The 16649-nt window shown below is 42.4% G+C and overlaps 1 protein-coding gene and 1 long non-coding RNA gene across 2 annotated transcripts in view; one reads left to right on the top strand and one right to left on the bottom strand.

The window, feature by feature from the left end:
- The window catches only part of LOC111271537 (uncharacterized), a 29561-nt gene extending 15307 nt beyond the window's left edge, over positions 1–14254 (bottom strand). The window contains exons 1-2 of the mRNA XM_022852413.2: positions 13876–14254; positions 2287–2782 (exon numbers count right to left, since the gene is read on the bottom strand). Coding sequence (XP_022708148.1) covers positions 2287–2782; positions 13876–14163 — 784 coding nt within the window. The 5' untranslated portion in view covers positions 14164–14254. The remainder of the gene's footprint in view (positions 1–2286; positions 2783–13875) is intronic.
- Positions 14255–14777: 523 nt separating this feature from the next.
- On the top strand, positions 14778–16643 carry LOC111271544 (uncharacterized). Its single transcript, XR_002686923.2, has 2 exons — positions 14778–14862; positions 15857–16643. It is a non-coding gene; the product is annotated as an uncharacterized LOC111271544 (long non-coding RNA).
- Positions 16644–16649: the final 6 nt, after the last annotated feature.

Raw genomic sequence — 16649 nt, forward strand, 5'->3', positions numbered from 1 at the left:
ACACGTCCGACTACAGCAGCAACTGATGTGAACGCGGCTCAAAATGAGTTTGACGACTGATTACACTGTTGTTGGCAGACGCTCGGTATTTGTGACCGAGACACCTACTAATTTTATGATCCAGTGGCCAACAAGACAAAGCTCTGCCCTTGGCTGTATTTCGAGGCGCGTTTTTGTAACTATCTTAATTTTTGTTTACACAGCACTTCAAATTTCAGATCCATAAGTTTCCGCTCATTTCTAGCTGTATGTTAATTTTTTTTTGCACAAAAATATGTCAACTTGGCAGAGAACGGCGGACTCCAGTTGCACGGACAGACATGCTTGACCGAGACACCCTGAGCTCTGTCAACATAATTTTCTGAGGGTTATTAGTGGTACGTGGAAATCATTTTACAGAATTATACAGAGAAATGTACATTATTTTTTCTTTAAAATACTAATCATATGTTTGATACTTTGTCTCGAATTTGTCGTCTACTAACCAAGGATTACGAAACGGTTACGCACGCTGTACGATACTGTGTATGCTATTACCCGCAAAATTAGGTTGAGCAAAGTGGTAGCTTTGAAATCCGGTTGAGTTTAAAAAGCTGTTTGCTAAGTAAGCCAAGAACCTGTGTCGTCGTTTTCTACCACAAGCTCTTTTTTAACTTCCGAGATAACTGACTTATTAAGATCATATTTAGGACCTATACGAGCCTATTGCTGATGTTCGATACCTATAATGCGAGTCGCAAAAAGCTAACATTCATCAAGTCATTGGCTTTGAATTTTTGTCACCACATATAGTATACTATAATACGGTTATTAATAGATGGATACATTTCTATCCTTTTTATGCTCGAACCCATAGATTGACGCAATGTAATGATGGGCCATGGTGAAAATTACATGTGATACGTTACCGCCTCGTTATTTGTTATTTAATTTAGTTTTCTCTAGTGGCTCAATACATGAGCAAATGTTCTATCACAGTTAGCAGCTCCAGTTATACGCGTCGTAAGCAAAGCAAACTATACTTATCGTTTTATCCTTGAAAACACTCCATCAAGGGGTATCTGTTTGCCTCTCATATTTTCGCACTGCCCCTACTTTATGCTGCCGTATTACCTTTAGAGCTTGGAATCTGTAGGTAAGGGCCATTGGCTTGCGCGCACAGGACAGAAGCAACTGTTTCTGCTAAAACTGTTCTTTATTTTTTTTTTTACTTCTAAAAGGAAAAACGCGTGAGGTGTGTGAAGGTCGCAGAAAACGCTTATAGGTCAAAACGGCGGTTTTACCTATTAATTTTTCGTGCTGGTCCATTGATTACAAATCAGCTATGCCGTTTAAAACTAGCTTGGCCATGCTACATGAAGACAGTAATCAATAAGTTCGCTTTAATTATTTTAATATCTCGCTTCAACAGCTCGGTAGTTTGGCGTTTGCAGCTGCATTTTTATTTATTTATGCTGATACGAGCATGCGTCTTGAGAGGTTTATAGACTTTGATGAACAATTAGTAAACTTGGCTTGTCGTATTTAAAACACTTATAATTAATATAAGACGCTTGTTCATACAATAAATAACCTAGCAGCTCTCATATATAGCGTGGCAGAATTTTGCACAAAAAATGAACACCGGCAGCAATAATGGTGCGACAAGCGAACAGGCATATAGGCGAACAGTCAGACCTGTTTTATTTTTTTTTTCGCTAGGTTTTCGTTCTGGTTGAACACTGGAGCTAAAGGTCAATGAACGTAAATAGTACCATGTGGTGTCTCAAGCCTTCAGCTTTAACCTCAACTGCATGAAATATATAGTTCACAAGTGTTTGTCAACTTAGGGTTTTGTGAACGAATAGCCTTCCTTGCTTTTTGCCACCCTTCTCTTTAATCTTCTTCTAATTCTCTTCCTTCTTAATCTACCCTTGTAGATACGTTTGTGGAATTGTGCTTCTATACTACTATATGCCCTACAAATCTTTCTTCTCTGTTCAAACATACAATTAGGTTTAAGCGTTATCGTCTCCTTCGTACATATGCGGCTTCACGAAAAACGTTACCTTGACGGAAGACTTCGTTAGGGTACAATCTGTCTATAACGAATATTTATATTAACTCAGCTATGTTACTGTGATAACTCACTATTATAGCCCAGCGACAATCGATACACGACCCCGTATATAAACATATAGCAACGCAAGCTATCTCACGTCTAAAAGGATTAGCTCTGCGCGTACCATATAGTCGTTCCGTTCCTACTGCTAATTAGTGAGCACTATAAAAAATTCCATCACTTACATGTATCACAGGAGAAGGAGTTGTACGGAGTGGAAAAGGGCGAAGCCTGATGCAGCCGTTGGTGTTCGAGGACGTCCTCACGCAGCTGTAACGATTGCCGTAACACCTCGGGGGCGGTATATTGCGGGTTGAGGCTTACCGGCCGCCAGTTACTCGCCTTCTGGACGCCGGTTGAACTAAGCAGGAATACATGATCGCATTTGTCGAGTGCGAACGAGCTAAGCTGCAGTGCGCCCTGAAGTGTAAAGCCTCGCGCATGAAGGTCTTCGCAGATGGCGCACATCTGCGCCAGGTAGCTCCTAACATGGTCGGGTGGCAAAGATCGTGGCACGAGGCGACTGACTACCGTTTGCAGGTGGTCCCGATCCTCACCGAAGATAACAGCCGATCGAGACTCGTCTAGTCGTATAATGTGGAGGCTACGCGCGACCCCTAAAACGTCCCAAATCTCTTTTTCCTTCAGAATCAGTGACGTCAACTGGTCGTCATTGAGAACCTGCAATTAATTGACAGTTAAGGTCGTTATGGTTAGTGGAAAGGAACACACGGCATATAAACAGCGATATAAAGACACGTTCAAATTCGATTCGCGTTTGACCGTATTCGAGCCGTTGTCACCCAGGTATCATCACTCAGATCATCCCGTGCAGTACCTCAGTTGAAAGTTTTAAAAACCTTCAACTACAAAACGTTTTACAAAGAATACGGACAAATAAGACAAAATGAAGGCCGTGAAAGAATTTTATTCAAAGACTACCATTTATGTTTGAGTCGAAGTAGTCATTTTGTTGAGTAAATTAAACGGTACATACAGATATAAATTTGCAAATTAAGTAACATGTCTAGTGTTTAGGACAAAAAATCTTAAAGCGAACCATAACTTTTAATTAAATACACCCCCTTATAAAAAAGATCTAGAAATCACGGCATGTGTAAACTGTCCAGCACAAGCAGTATACTAAACTAATGTTGTACCTCGCTTTCCATGTTTTCAAACAAACGAGCGAAATATTTATTGACATGATCATAATATATAGACTCTACTGGTTGTTCCCCTAGGGTTGTAGATAGTTATTGTTTTTCATCAATTTGTTCAATGATACGTATCTACCGTGAATGTGACTGTGCTAGATCTCAAGCGGCGACTTGAAATAACTGAAAATTGGTCGTGAAATGATTCAAAACTACACTGTCCGTGTGTGTATGGTGTACGTATTTTAGATTACCGGAGATATTAAACGTTGTAACTCGATAAAATTACCCTACTTGTCACCCAAAGCGACCATCTAATCTGTCATTGATTGGACCTTTATTATCTTTGCTCTTAGCGAAAAACGTTTATTTGTATGGAATCGAATTGTCACTGAAAACAATGCGAAAAAATTGGCATTAGCATAATTAAATGTACATCAAAAACATGATATAGTTTATGATTTTGTAGATATTCTTTGTTAACTAATGTTCTAGTTTTAGGCTCAAGCGGCAAATAATATTTCTACGGAACACCCATTTCGTGTACTACAAGAAAGAACAGCTTCTGCTTTACTTATCTAAAGACGCCTTAAGCACCTATAAGTCAACGTGAACTCATAGTCACAGAGAAACATTGCGTCGAAACGACCGAGCACCCACATAAGGCAACAGGTTATACTGTCCAATAGACGGTTTAAGAACAGGTCTCAAGAAGGCGTAAAGTAATATCCGCGGAAAAATCCTAGGTCATCTCAATGTCCTGTCGTCTTGTCGATGACGTGTATCGTTTAAATTCTTTTTCAACTACCAGCCCGGACCATCCGATGTGTCGTGCGTGACATAGATCGATGGACATTTGGATGGAAATGTGCTGTTGTAGATACTGCTGCATTTAGCAACACGGATAGATGGCCATATTAATTGCATTGGATCATTAACTGCCATGCACAAAACGATTTATCACGGATGGCTGATATCTGCTGACGCTGAGCGCTAGTAGCTCAGGATAGACACAAGGCAGGTGCTATAACCTACAGTCTCCATCTCACGATATTATCCGAATTCGCTACCGCTTTCGACTGCGATGCTTAAGACAACAGCAAAGTCCGGGTAGACCTCTGCGTCGCTATCAAGCTTCGAATGATATCTACTAACAGTACTGTTCCACTGTCGTACTGCTGTTATACATTAATGTATGTACATATAGACAAAGCCTCACATAGATCAACAAGAGCTGAAATATCTAACGCAACAAAGCTTTGTCATATTCCCACAGCCTTGAGGCTTTATCCTCTCATTAAGGTATCTCTGAAAATTACTTATGCATGCTATATTGCCGACTTAATAGTAACAGTATACATCCTAAACTCAATAGATAATCTATCTTTGGGCTTTATCAAAAAGTAAGCGCATAAACTAACAAGACCCTGGTGCTCTGCCTATACAAATAGAAGCCGCAGCAGCTGGTCATGAAACTTCTATATCGTTATATTTTTCCATTACATATTAACAGCAAAAATATCAACATGATGGTGGTTTTCTAATTCTGATTCTGCATATAGGGTCGGAGCTGCATGATGCCATAATCCAATGTGTGCCCAGCACCATCTTCTCGCCGACATCAACAACGGCGGTAGCTGACATGATCATGTCCACACGATAAAAAAACAGGCGGGGGAAACGCAGAACAGCAGCGGTTTTAGAATACTAGCAGGCGGCCTAAAGGATAGAAGCACACTGGCGATAGCAGTGCGACGATGGCTTTGAACAGTAACAAAACGGAAAATTTAATCCCTCTCTTGGCCTGTAGCTGGAATCGAAGGCGTTCTTCACGACGACAGTCAAAATTAGAAGGATAACCGACAGGTAAATATAAGCTAAGCAGGGCAGGTAGCATCGTATCTAGGGGCTTTACTTATGTAACGACATGCTCCTGTTGTTGTTGTTTCCGTTATTAAGTACATGGCCTTTATTTCGTTTGATGTGGCAATTGTTAGTTGATTAGCTGGGATGGTCGGTTCAGATATGGGTCGCTTTTGTCGAGCTTAGCAGCACGATTAACATATGTTGAGTCACCCCTTTAACGTCAATCTAACACAATCAAAGGACATAATAGTTTTTTTTTTAAACGGCATATAAACTCTAAACGACATTTGGTCAATTTCTGCCATAATAAAAATGCTAACTTTCGTTATAGCCTTCATGAGCAACAACGGAACGTCTTGTTTTTATTCATGAGAAATCTTTCGATCCAAACGTGCCAGTCACATAAGCAAGTAGTTGTTAGCTGGCATTAGCTGTATTTGAAACTTGACACGGTCGCGTTGTAACAAACAGAAAATAACAGAAAGAAAAGCAACAGTGCTATATGCATTATCGTCATTCCGCTCAAAAGCGCACCTAACTCCCCCAAGAGCCACAGCAAATACATAAATTAATTTGCTGGTCATTACGAAAAGAGCAGCTTTTATCTCGTCACGATATGTTTCGTAACAGTTGTCAAAACACCATCACTCCCAACAACAGATACAACAGCAGATGCTGCTGTTGTTGCCACCTTGCAGTCTTCTGGTTACAAAAAAACATTATCATCATCGTCGCCGCCGTCGCCATGGTGATGCCTTGGAGCCATGGTGAGGACCACCGCTCCTTATCGTAAAACCAATGTGACCACAGAACCATGTCAACCAGTCAGTCAGTCAGTCAGCCAGTCAGTCATACCGTCAACCGTCCGTTCTTGCTTACGGCTACGGCTTGTTGATGCTCCGTGTCGTCCTCATATCTCGCTTGTAGTATATATACATTGAAACGTGCGCCATGTGCGTATGTCGGTCGACAATTCCGTTTGTTGGCTGCGTGCCAGTCGAGCCGATTACTCGAGTTACTGGGCGGCAGCGGCGGCCGTAGTGAGTGAAGCTGGCCGTGTGCGTTGTGAGCAGGCAAACAGGCTGGCTGGTGAGCACCTTTTCGCGCGTTGCTGTGACTTCTTCTCTGCTCCACTAACTTCCTCCCTTCAATTATTAGAACGTCACTCTTGGCCCTTGTGGTTCTATTAGTTTGAGTAAAACAAGCTAGTTCCTTCTAACCAGTGACTGACAGTTTGAAAATTTCTTTTTTTGCAAATTTCCGCGGTCTACCGGAACCATCGCTGATGGGCAGCAGCAACAGTGAGGAGACTTTGCTTCTTCGTCGCCTGTGACCAGTGATAAGACCTAAGTGTGTGCTGTTGTTTTTGCTGCTGTACTGCTGTGTGAACATTTGAACAGAACAACGATCGGGTCGTCTGTATTCCACTCGACAGTAGTGGCAATAGGAACGGCGGGTCACAGCCACCGTCAGCGTGGAACCCGTGCAAATCTGCGCTTCTCGTTAGATTTGCTTTGGAGCCACAGCCATAGCTATTGTTGCTGCAGGTGCTTCTGAGGCTACTGCTGCTGCTGAAGTTCGTGGCTGCTCAGAGGACATTCACCTAGAAATTCTTGAATCCAGCGCGTGACAGCAGGGACGATGGTGAAAATGGCTACCGCGTTTATTACGACTACCAATCTGCATCGGCAATAGAACTGGCAACGCGCATGCAAGCAAGCATATTGGCGTTTATTAATCGATTGCAATCGCGAACACATGTGTGAAAATATGTACACTTGCACATTAGTTCCTACGAATGAAATCGGGCGCAAAAGGAGATGAAAGGAAAAAAGAACAGATACTGATCATCGCCTTTCGGCAGGCTCGTTCCACCTCGCGCACATACTTTTACGGCGGTGGCGACAGCAGCGGGCTATGCATGTAGACAGAGACATCTTGTTCGTTCTTGTCGCTATTATTAACAGTAATAGTTCCTAAAATAAGGATAATCCTTGCATGAAGTCTTCTTTCAATAACAATTAGCATAATAAATATAAACGAACATTTATATATTTAGTAATAGATATATTTTCTTTCACCTTTTGCATAGCGACCAATGACCCATTAAGTCATAACATTACCCTGAATGTTGTATATTTCCTTGCCCTGTTTAAGTCATTTTAATTGAACGAACTCAGACGGGCGATAATCTTATCGCAACTAAAAAGGTTGTATTCGATAACCACTAAATGAAGCTTTGGTATTTAGTTGTAATAATGTCAAATTGGTTAAGCAGTGGTTGGCAGTAAATCATGCTAACAGCTATCAAGAACGACACGAACATCCCAATGTCTTGGCCAAACAACTATGAAATGGTGATAACTCACGTTCCAAACATTTTGCTTTCCTTTGGTTGGCCTTACTAAATTATGCACAACCTTTAGGATCGCATATTGATACACAACAGATGCGCGTGCATGTCTGTGTTTTTGTCAATAAAACATAGTAATTTGCAGCCCGCACTGCTTCGAAGCGATTCCGAATCCAGTATAATTGTTATAATAGCAGTCATCTCCATATCGATCCCATGTGAGTCACTGTGTCGTTGTTGTAATGCGTTTTGCATTTGCACTCGAGTAATTGTATTTATATGGGTCAACTATAGTTTAGACTTGCATATAATAAGACAACTAGTAAGATCGTGTGTAGTATAGAAAAAATAACTTTTTGTGTACATAATTCACACTTTCCTTCCCAGTCCATTTAATACTAATCAATAGTTATTATTCTTGTTGAGCGTACGTACATGCCGTTTAAGGGGTGAGCTGACTTACCAGTAGGGGCGTTTCTTATTTTTCACAATATCGTCGTCGGTGCGAAAGTTGTATGTCCAGGGATATTCTCGTTATAAAATCCCCGTTTCCGGGTGTAAATACCTGGGAACGTTCATTACGGTGGAACATGTTGTGAGCGGCAATTGAATAGGCTTAAGCGAATTTGTGGTGGAGACTAAGGTATCTCGTCCAGCACTTTTAGTATTGATCAAAGAGAGACGCGTTCGTGTCCTCACGAATCACGCAGTACGTACCCGTGCGCTGGTAGTTTATCTATTTCGGTAGAAACGGTGAAAGAGAGAAACAGTATCTGTGTGTGCATGTGTGTGTTTAAGTGAAGGTTGTCTCTAATTGGTTCTATGCAATTTACCAATAACAGCAGTGAGAGCAGCCCTTCTTCACGGACACAGAAAAGACATATGAGGCACTGAAATATACACTTCAATGACTACCCCGACTAGATATGTTACATAATTATTGGTTGTACATTAATCATATTGTTGGTATTACAGTTTTATTGTCCCTAATACATTTGCTTGTTGTCTGTGTACATAAACTATGTTTCCATACTTGTTAGATGCCTGAATATTCCAGCCCCTTTTAGTTTTTCGGTCTTTATTGACCAATGCAACTTCTTTTGCCGCTAACGAGCTGAGATCATTATAGTGTATATGAAAAAAACCTGAGCTATCAATCGCAGCAGCGTTGACGACACCTACACAGCCGGAGAATGCTAGACGTTTACCACCACTCTCAATTAGCTAGTAATCAATGTCTTTTTATTGATTCCTCTACTGATAGCTACGAGACTAATTGTCCCGCAGCTTCTTCTCTAACCCTTACATTAGCTAAAATATCCGCGAGGATAGCATCAGCAAAGGCTGCTTTCTATTTCCTCTGCATATTTGTTACTTCATTTCAATTGCGTGGTAATGCTAAAAATTTTGTCGTTAATTCTGCCGGCACCATTCACGTCAGTTGTGCTGTTGCGGTTTGCACATAAAGACGTACAATTAGTTACAGTCGCACAGTCACGCAAGAAGATGACAAGCAACTTCAGCACCTCAGCAGCAACAAGAGCAACAATAAGCAACCGGCTAAGTGCAGCAGGGAGCGATAGTGAACGGCCGTTGAACGGCCAACAGCAATCAGACAAACTAATCGGCACAGAGACTCGTGCCTGAGCACCACTGTCCGGTAAGGGCCTGCACCTAATCGCGCGCGGCGGCCTGCTGCCACAGCAATAGATTATTGCCTCTGTGACTGCCAGCGGTGCGGTTGACGCCGCTATGGTTAGTAACGCGGTTGCTTCAGCCACGTTACGGCATAGACACACTAGTTACACCAGCAGCACTAGCAGCAGAATACTCATCATAAAATCATCATCTGCTGTGCTTCTGCCACTGATGACGGTTTTTGATGACCGAACTTTTTTTTTCTACCAATAAGAATAGCGAGATAACAGCCCCTTGGTTTACTGTCCAGTCATCATTGCTGACAGTAGTGGTGTGTCATTCTTTCTTTGTCGTATTGGCACACGTATTAAATAGCTTGTAGAGCACTGACAAGGCTAGCTATGGTATTGGCGCCACTGCACGTTCTAAGGTAACTAGGCGGCAGACCTAACCTAAGCTAGCGTGCACACAAGGTCTCTCTCTTACCCAGAGGTCTTCTAACGCCACCAGAATTGGTATAGGCCTCCTGCCCTCGGTTGGCGACTTCCTACCATTCAGATCGCTAGTTTTGCTTTTTTCCTACAGCCATAGCAGCACAGACGGTGGTAACCCCAGTGGGCCAGCCATCCCACCCACTGACCCGTTGAGTATCAGCGCCTGCCAGATAACATCCTCTACGGGTATTATGGTCAGGATGAGTTTACCGCTGATGGTTGATGCTGCTGCTGCTGCTATTATCGTTGAATCTATTCATGTGAAACTAGTAGTGTATAAATCGGTGAGTGTGTCCGTGTGCGTTAGTGGCACGACGGTCATCGGTACTCTGCTCCTGGCGATATGGCCGCGGCCATACGACATTCGGTAGCTGCCAAGATTACCTAACAGCTAGACGACAACAACAATGGAAGCCAGTGGCCGTCCGGTCCACCACTGCTTAGTCCAACAGTAAGCAGCTAAACAAGGCGACAACAACAACAATAATATGGACAAGCATAACAAACGACAAACGAGCCGTTAACGGTAGCAGCAGTAGTTGAACAGAAAAACCGTTTACGACTAACTGGTTATAGGAATAACGAAATCGTCGGCTAGAGCACAACCGTTGTCGGCTTTCGCTGCCGTCAGCGACAACGATGAAAGGTACCAATCGCCACCGGGGGCCAACCAACTAATCCAATTGCTAGTTAGTTTGCGACAACTGCCGATTGTTGTCGTGGCAGCGCCGCAGCTCACAACAATAACAATAAGCACGATACTCTTATAACAACATCTTCGCGCTGTTATTGCACCAGGCATATGAACAAGCGCCTTCTCCCCCCACAAAGCGTCTTCAAGTCTCTCAAAACCTTTTCATTGTTTCGTTCATCGTCATCATTATAATTTATATCGTCGTTGCAATTATCGGTTGAGCTTGATGGGATGTTTCTTTTCTTCGTTCCTATCATTCTTCAATTCCCTCAACTGATCTGCCTACTTCACAAAGCGTATCATAGACGGATGTCGTCGCTAACTCCCTACTATTACTCGATGCATGTCAGTGTACTACTTGTCAAAAAAGGAAGGGCAACAAACAACCTCAATAGGACAGCGAGTTTAGCAGACTTTATGATATACATACTGAGCTTACTGAGTTTCTGTTTTTCTATTGAACTGTCGTAGAGCAGCAACCTGCCGCGCGATTTATCAGCTCCACTTCTTTCAAACTGACGAACAAGCCACTGCATGTCCGGTGAATACTGGTGTACTCCATTTTAAGTGTGTGTATGCGTCTCAAATCAGCACCGAACTATGTAGATCGCTCCGAAAACGAAAAAGCCAGAATACGTTCAAATGGATACGTTAGCAAGTATCACAGTATCACATCACATTGTTACTGTATATACGGTATTTCATCATCAAGAAATTATTGCAGACAATAGTTATATCTCACTGCGGCGCTCATCTGGTCAGAATGCAGAATTTGGGGGGTGACTATGAGTAAGTGAATGAGTTATTACCCTATCTCGTTTGGTCCTGCGTCGCTCAACAAGATCTGATCAGATCAGGTTCGACTTGACTTAACCTGTCTAGGACCAATGTAAACTAAACCTATTCGATTGCATGACGTTTCTTTCGTCTCTCCCTTTTTCGCGTTGAGAGGATAAAAGTAGCAATTCGCTAATCCTGTTAGTGTATTTAGGAACTGTTCTGTACATGCCGTATCATAGGTAGATAGAGGAAGAGTAACACAAGCAAGCGCAAACGAAAGACTACAGACAAATAGGCAAATCTAATTCCCATACATATAGAAATAGATAGGTTTTAGGTCGTCGTGGTTGTGCTGGCCGTAGTAAGTCGTAGACAAAGCTTATGCATACTGATAGCCCTTGTGTACCGTTACCTGCCAGCAAAGGGGCATCCACTCCTGTAATGGCAGCAGCAGAAACAGTGAAGGCGACAATCGCAAAGGCCGCCGCTTACGTCACGATTGTTCGTGACATAAGTCGATATATATATATATATATATATAGCAACGATCTGAAGACAATGATAACGCTAAACCTCCAGCTTTACAACGACGATTCTTAGAAGAGCCGTTGCTGTTCGCTCAGATACATTCTCTCTCACTTTCTACCTGGCAAAACCACAGGTCCAGCTGGCCAAAAGTCAATCAACACATTTGCTAATTGATAAACTGCTGCTCTTACTCTAATTAAACAAATATATCAATGGATCAATATGTTCTGGCGCTTGGCTTGCGTTCACAATAAAATAATGGTACTGATAGGAGTTCTATAAATCTAGTAATTTTAAACCTAGTAAGTTTAAACACACACTGGCTAATACTACCAACCTTCTGCCCGCTTCGAAATACACATTCTGGTATGCTTTATGGTAGTACTATTGTTTAATACCATTACTTGGATAATGGTCATCGTGCGATGGCGATGGGTAATGTAAATCGTCTTTCATACGCCTTTTCCGAGCTTTGATGTTAACTAATAAAATACATTACGTTCCAAATTGTATTACTCTATGCCTTGTTCCTAAAACCATTCTGGGGTTTGGTCGGGTGCCTTTAACCCTTCGAAGATCACTAAGCGATAACATTAGGTTTTGTGTTGTTGTGTTATTTCGGAAGATGACGGCTGATGGGCCACGAGGTCGATTTGCGTTCAGTTTGAGATTAACATAGTACTATCTCGTAACCCTTTAGAATCGTACGTTCCCTCCGTTCCCACGATTAATTCTTTCCCTGAATGGGTACGTTGTTCTGTTGCTGGCAATTCCTTTCGCACACCGACGTTGCCCGACTGGCTGGTTGGCTGGCTGGCTAGCTCGACTGATACTGATACGCATTGTACCAACGATACACTCGTATCACTCCTGTACTAATATTGCCATTTGCGTCAGCAGTTCCACAACCGCTGTTGCTACACGCCGCTGAAAAGCAGTGGCAAGCTGGCAATATCGAGCTTTTTTGCTTACGGACTTTGCAGAGATCACTGTCGCCCGGTAGATGGATAACATGGAGCACTCTCACATACAAAGGCACACACAGGCATGAAGCGGCGACACAGCGTTGAGCTAGCGAATACGCTGATGGTGGATGTCGAGCCACTATTTGACGGCAGTACCGCAACCGTCACCAGTCACAATCGCTGGCGACGAGTCCTGCAGCGTGAGCACTAGTAGCAGTCGTTGCAGTTGCAAAAAAAGGCAAGAAGAGACGGCCGCAGCTATAACAACTAAAACAGAAATTCAATCACTCGTCACCTACTATTGTACACCACAAGAGCTTATAGTAATAGTATCACTACGTCTATAATGATGATACTTGCACGAGTGCTACAGCTAAGAGGATATAGTTCTGCTAGATGTTACGTGGGAGCAAGACACAGTGAAACACGGGAACACGGGAGCCTACACACCGCGGCGTGCTTAGATACTTCCACAGGCAGAGAAACGGTACCATGGACGCAAAAATATATATGTGTGTACGGCAGCATATAGAAAAATAGATATATGTATATGCATATATTAAATGGAAATTACTCGAGAAAGATATCCTTCCAAAGATTTAAACTACATCGAAAAGACTTGACGATCGAGAGACAATCTGGGGCTTATCTAAATAAGCACACACATTAAGACAGACATAATTGTCTGAAATGTTGCTCGTTCATGATGATCAGTAGCTGGCACATCATTGGGGTAACAACAAAATAGTGATTTGCAGCGGCGACAGGGAGCACAGAAATCGACGGGTCGAAACCGTCGAGGCCACTCAGGGGCTGCCACGAGGCATGCAAAGTGTCGTTGGGCGTCAAATAGTCGTTTTGAATCATATCTAAGTAGATGTAGAACATCAGAGGAGTGGCCAGTGTCACCAATTAAAACGGCTAAAAGACTATGCTTGCTTCCAAGGGAAGAATGACATTCCCCTCTCTCCCTAAGTTTTGTTCACCTCGAACCTCAAGCTAGCAGCAGCATGACGACGACCACTAAGAGTGGGTGTGAAAGGTTCGAACCTCTTCAGGGAGCTACCCACAGACCAACAATTGCTAATTATACATAACCAGACCCTACTGGCTCTTGGGGGCTAGCTGAAAGCTTTCCGGAGTGTCGGTACATCGTGGCGATCGAAACCAACTTCATACCATACCTATTGCTGTACAACCACACGGTAGCACGGCCATATAGCAAGGGGTCGATTCGCCTCTCGATCTCTTCAGTTGAATTGGGTGAAGGGTGCAGTGTTTTCTACATGTTAAACTTACCTGCGAGTATCGTACGGTTTGCTGTAGCCTGTCGTACACTGGGTAGGTCCTCGGTCGCGGCTCAGGGAACTTCCGAAGCACGACGTTTAGGCCAAAACGTTGGGTCTCGGTGGCAGCCATGCTAGCAACAGCAACTGCCTGTGCTAGACAATTGAGCTCCTGAACAGCCATCCCAATAGCAGCAGCAGCAGCAGCAACCGATCGCAGTAGCCAGTGGGTGCAGCCCCGCAACCAAAACATTTGGCGCTCGTCGCGCGGACTTTCGTACCTGGAGCTCACCGAACTCATGAGCAGCACGAGCTAAACGCGAATTTAGCGAATCGGTTGTGGGCGAAAGCATCCGCGAGCCCTGCCCAAGAACCTAGTAGTCGAATTTTTGCGAAATCGTTCATTTTCAATGAAAAATTATTCGAAAAACATTGTGAGCACGTGCGACAGAGCTCCTAGCCGGCTTTGATGTCACTGCGGAATTCTGAGGCGGGAAATTCGAACGATGCGCTCGTCGGGAAGGCGAGCGCGCTGTTATTGCGCAACAGCCGTGTCTAAAGCGCCCCCTGGGACGGTAGGCGCTCTTAAATTACGCCCGCCAAAATCACGGGGTTGGTCTTTCTATGCAGTTATTACGACACAAACAGATCTCACCTGAGTAGTCAAACTCGCTTAATCACGAACAGGCCCTTAGCTGTCAGTATCCCAAACAGCTGATTGTAGGTTTTTTTCGTTATAAAAGGAGGCAAGGGTGGTTCAGAACCTGGAGCCTTTAGGAGCAGCAGGGACAAGCACCAGGTAGGCGACAACCGCTACTGCCTGCTGTTCTGAGTAGAGAAAGGCTTGAGTAGTATATAACACGATTGATATTACTGGCCTGCGTGCTTACGTATAGTAACTAATTGACAGCTTCGGCCGAGTCGGGAGCGATGGCAGCAGCAACAACAACAACAGATTACGCTACTACTACTGGAGAGTAATGGAGCGCCAGCGCATGACGTAATGTGTATCTATATATTTCCAAAAAATATCCCTTCGATTGGGCCTTAAACAGAAGTTCGTTGCTGATTACAAATGCGCGATGTCAAATGCTTATATTTGCTGAAATAGCCAGATTAGTTATAAAAACAAATGGTTTGTTCGATAAACAAATTTTTCAGCTACCCCATTATTCATTTAACAAACATAGCGCAGTGATAATGAATCTATATTGGTATTGTTTTTCATCAAGAAAATACACTTTAAAATTCAGTAAACAACATGTGCAGAATATTTCGAAAATTACAGAGTTCTCTGGACGCCAACCGAAGTTTGATGATGATCTGTAAATAAACTTGTTTTCTATCTCTTTTTGTAAATGTTGATAGTACAACCTATGACAATATTTAAAAAATAAATTGCGTTTTCTTTGTCATAAAAAATTATGAAAAGTTTACTAAGCTACGGCAGAGTTAGCAGCCCTTCACGAAAACCCTTTGTAAAATATTTTTCTGCATGAAACATATAGCACTATTAGTCTGAATAACTCAGTCTGTATTACATAAAGAAGAACCAAGAAATGTTTCATGGAAAAGTACCTGCATAAGCCCCAAAATCCAGTTAAGCTCTCACAGGATTGAACAAATTTTCGAACACTTTGCTACTATCATTGTTACAAAATTTTCGACAATTAATTTATTGTGACATGTAATTGAGCGTACTAGAATGCAGCTGTCATCATGAATATAACTAGATCTCAACGTTACTAATTACGTATGATATCTACTTACCAAAGAATATTCAGGAGAATCAACCGCAGTATTGTAATCACCTATATACCTACACCTGTTTGATTTAAAATCACTACGTTAGCGAAGATGTTAACATTTTACATCAGGGGAACATTGTAGCGTCAAAAGATTTTTTTTTTTTGGAGTTATGCAAGGGCTTTACTTTTTTAATAGAGCGCTACGGCTCTTTTTTATCTTGTACATTTTTCTACTTTCATTTGCAGAGGCTCTACCGGAACACACCAGCTATTACATGCTTACATCTCCGTAAATGAAGTACGTTTACCATTTGCGAATGTTGTTCTTCAAAGTAAACATTCAAAATGGATCCAATTCAAATCTTTCTGCTGTGATTAAGAGAGTCACTTATGATGGTCAGCAGGAATCTGTTCGTCCATAGCACATAGTTTGATCCTCTTAAGATAGCAGACAGCTGCGTATTCAAGGTGACGTTGTAGTGTTTCGGCAAGTCGAAAAACTGGACCTCATCGACGAACTACACAAACCTAAATAACGCCTGCTCTGAACCTTTAAACGTATTCGACAGTAAACCATTTCATATGGCCAAGTGCTTTTTCTGAATCGCAAGGCCATAAATTTGATTGGTTGATAAATCAAGGTAAACCATGTAAGCTGGTGTAAATACTTTTTCTATACCTGAACACGAGCTATAAGAAAATCTTTGTTCTTTGCCGCATAAGGATTTAAGCTATCTACATAGGTTTAACCTTTTTCAGACAATATTTTTTTGCTTCAGTGATAGGACGTGTTCAATGAGTTAAATGACCGATAGTAAGGCGTGTGTTTGAATTGAGACATCCAGGCAACGTACTGTTCCGGTGATACATTTTTCCAATAAAAATATCTACCTATAGCGCGGACGACACCTATGAGCACAAACATCAGATCATTAACGGCTTAGAAGCGAAAGGAAGATTACTACAATTTGCAACAATATCTGAGAAATATATATAGAGATGGCGTGCCTACAAAACTAGGCACGTGGTTCGATTTTAT

Source organism: Varroa jacobsoni, unplaced genomic scaffold (genome assembly GCF_002532875.2).
Source record: "Varroa jacobsoni isolate VJ856 unplaced genomic scaffold, vjacob_1.0 contig00750, whole genome shotgun sequence".
NCBI lineage: Eukaryota > Metazoa > Arthropoda > Arachnida > Mesostigmata > Varroidae > Varroa > Varroa jacobsoni.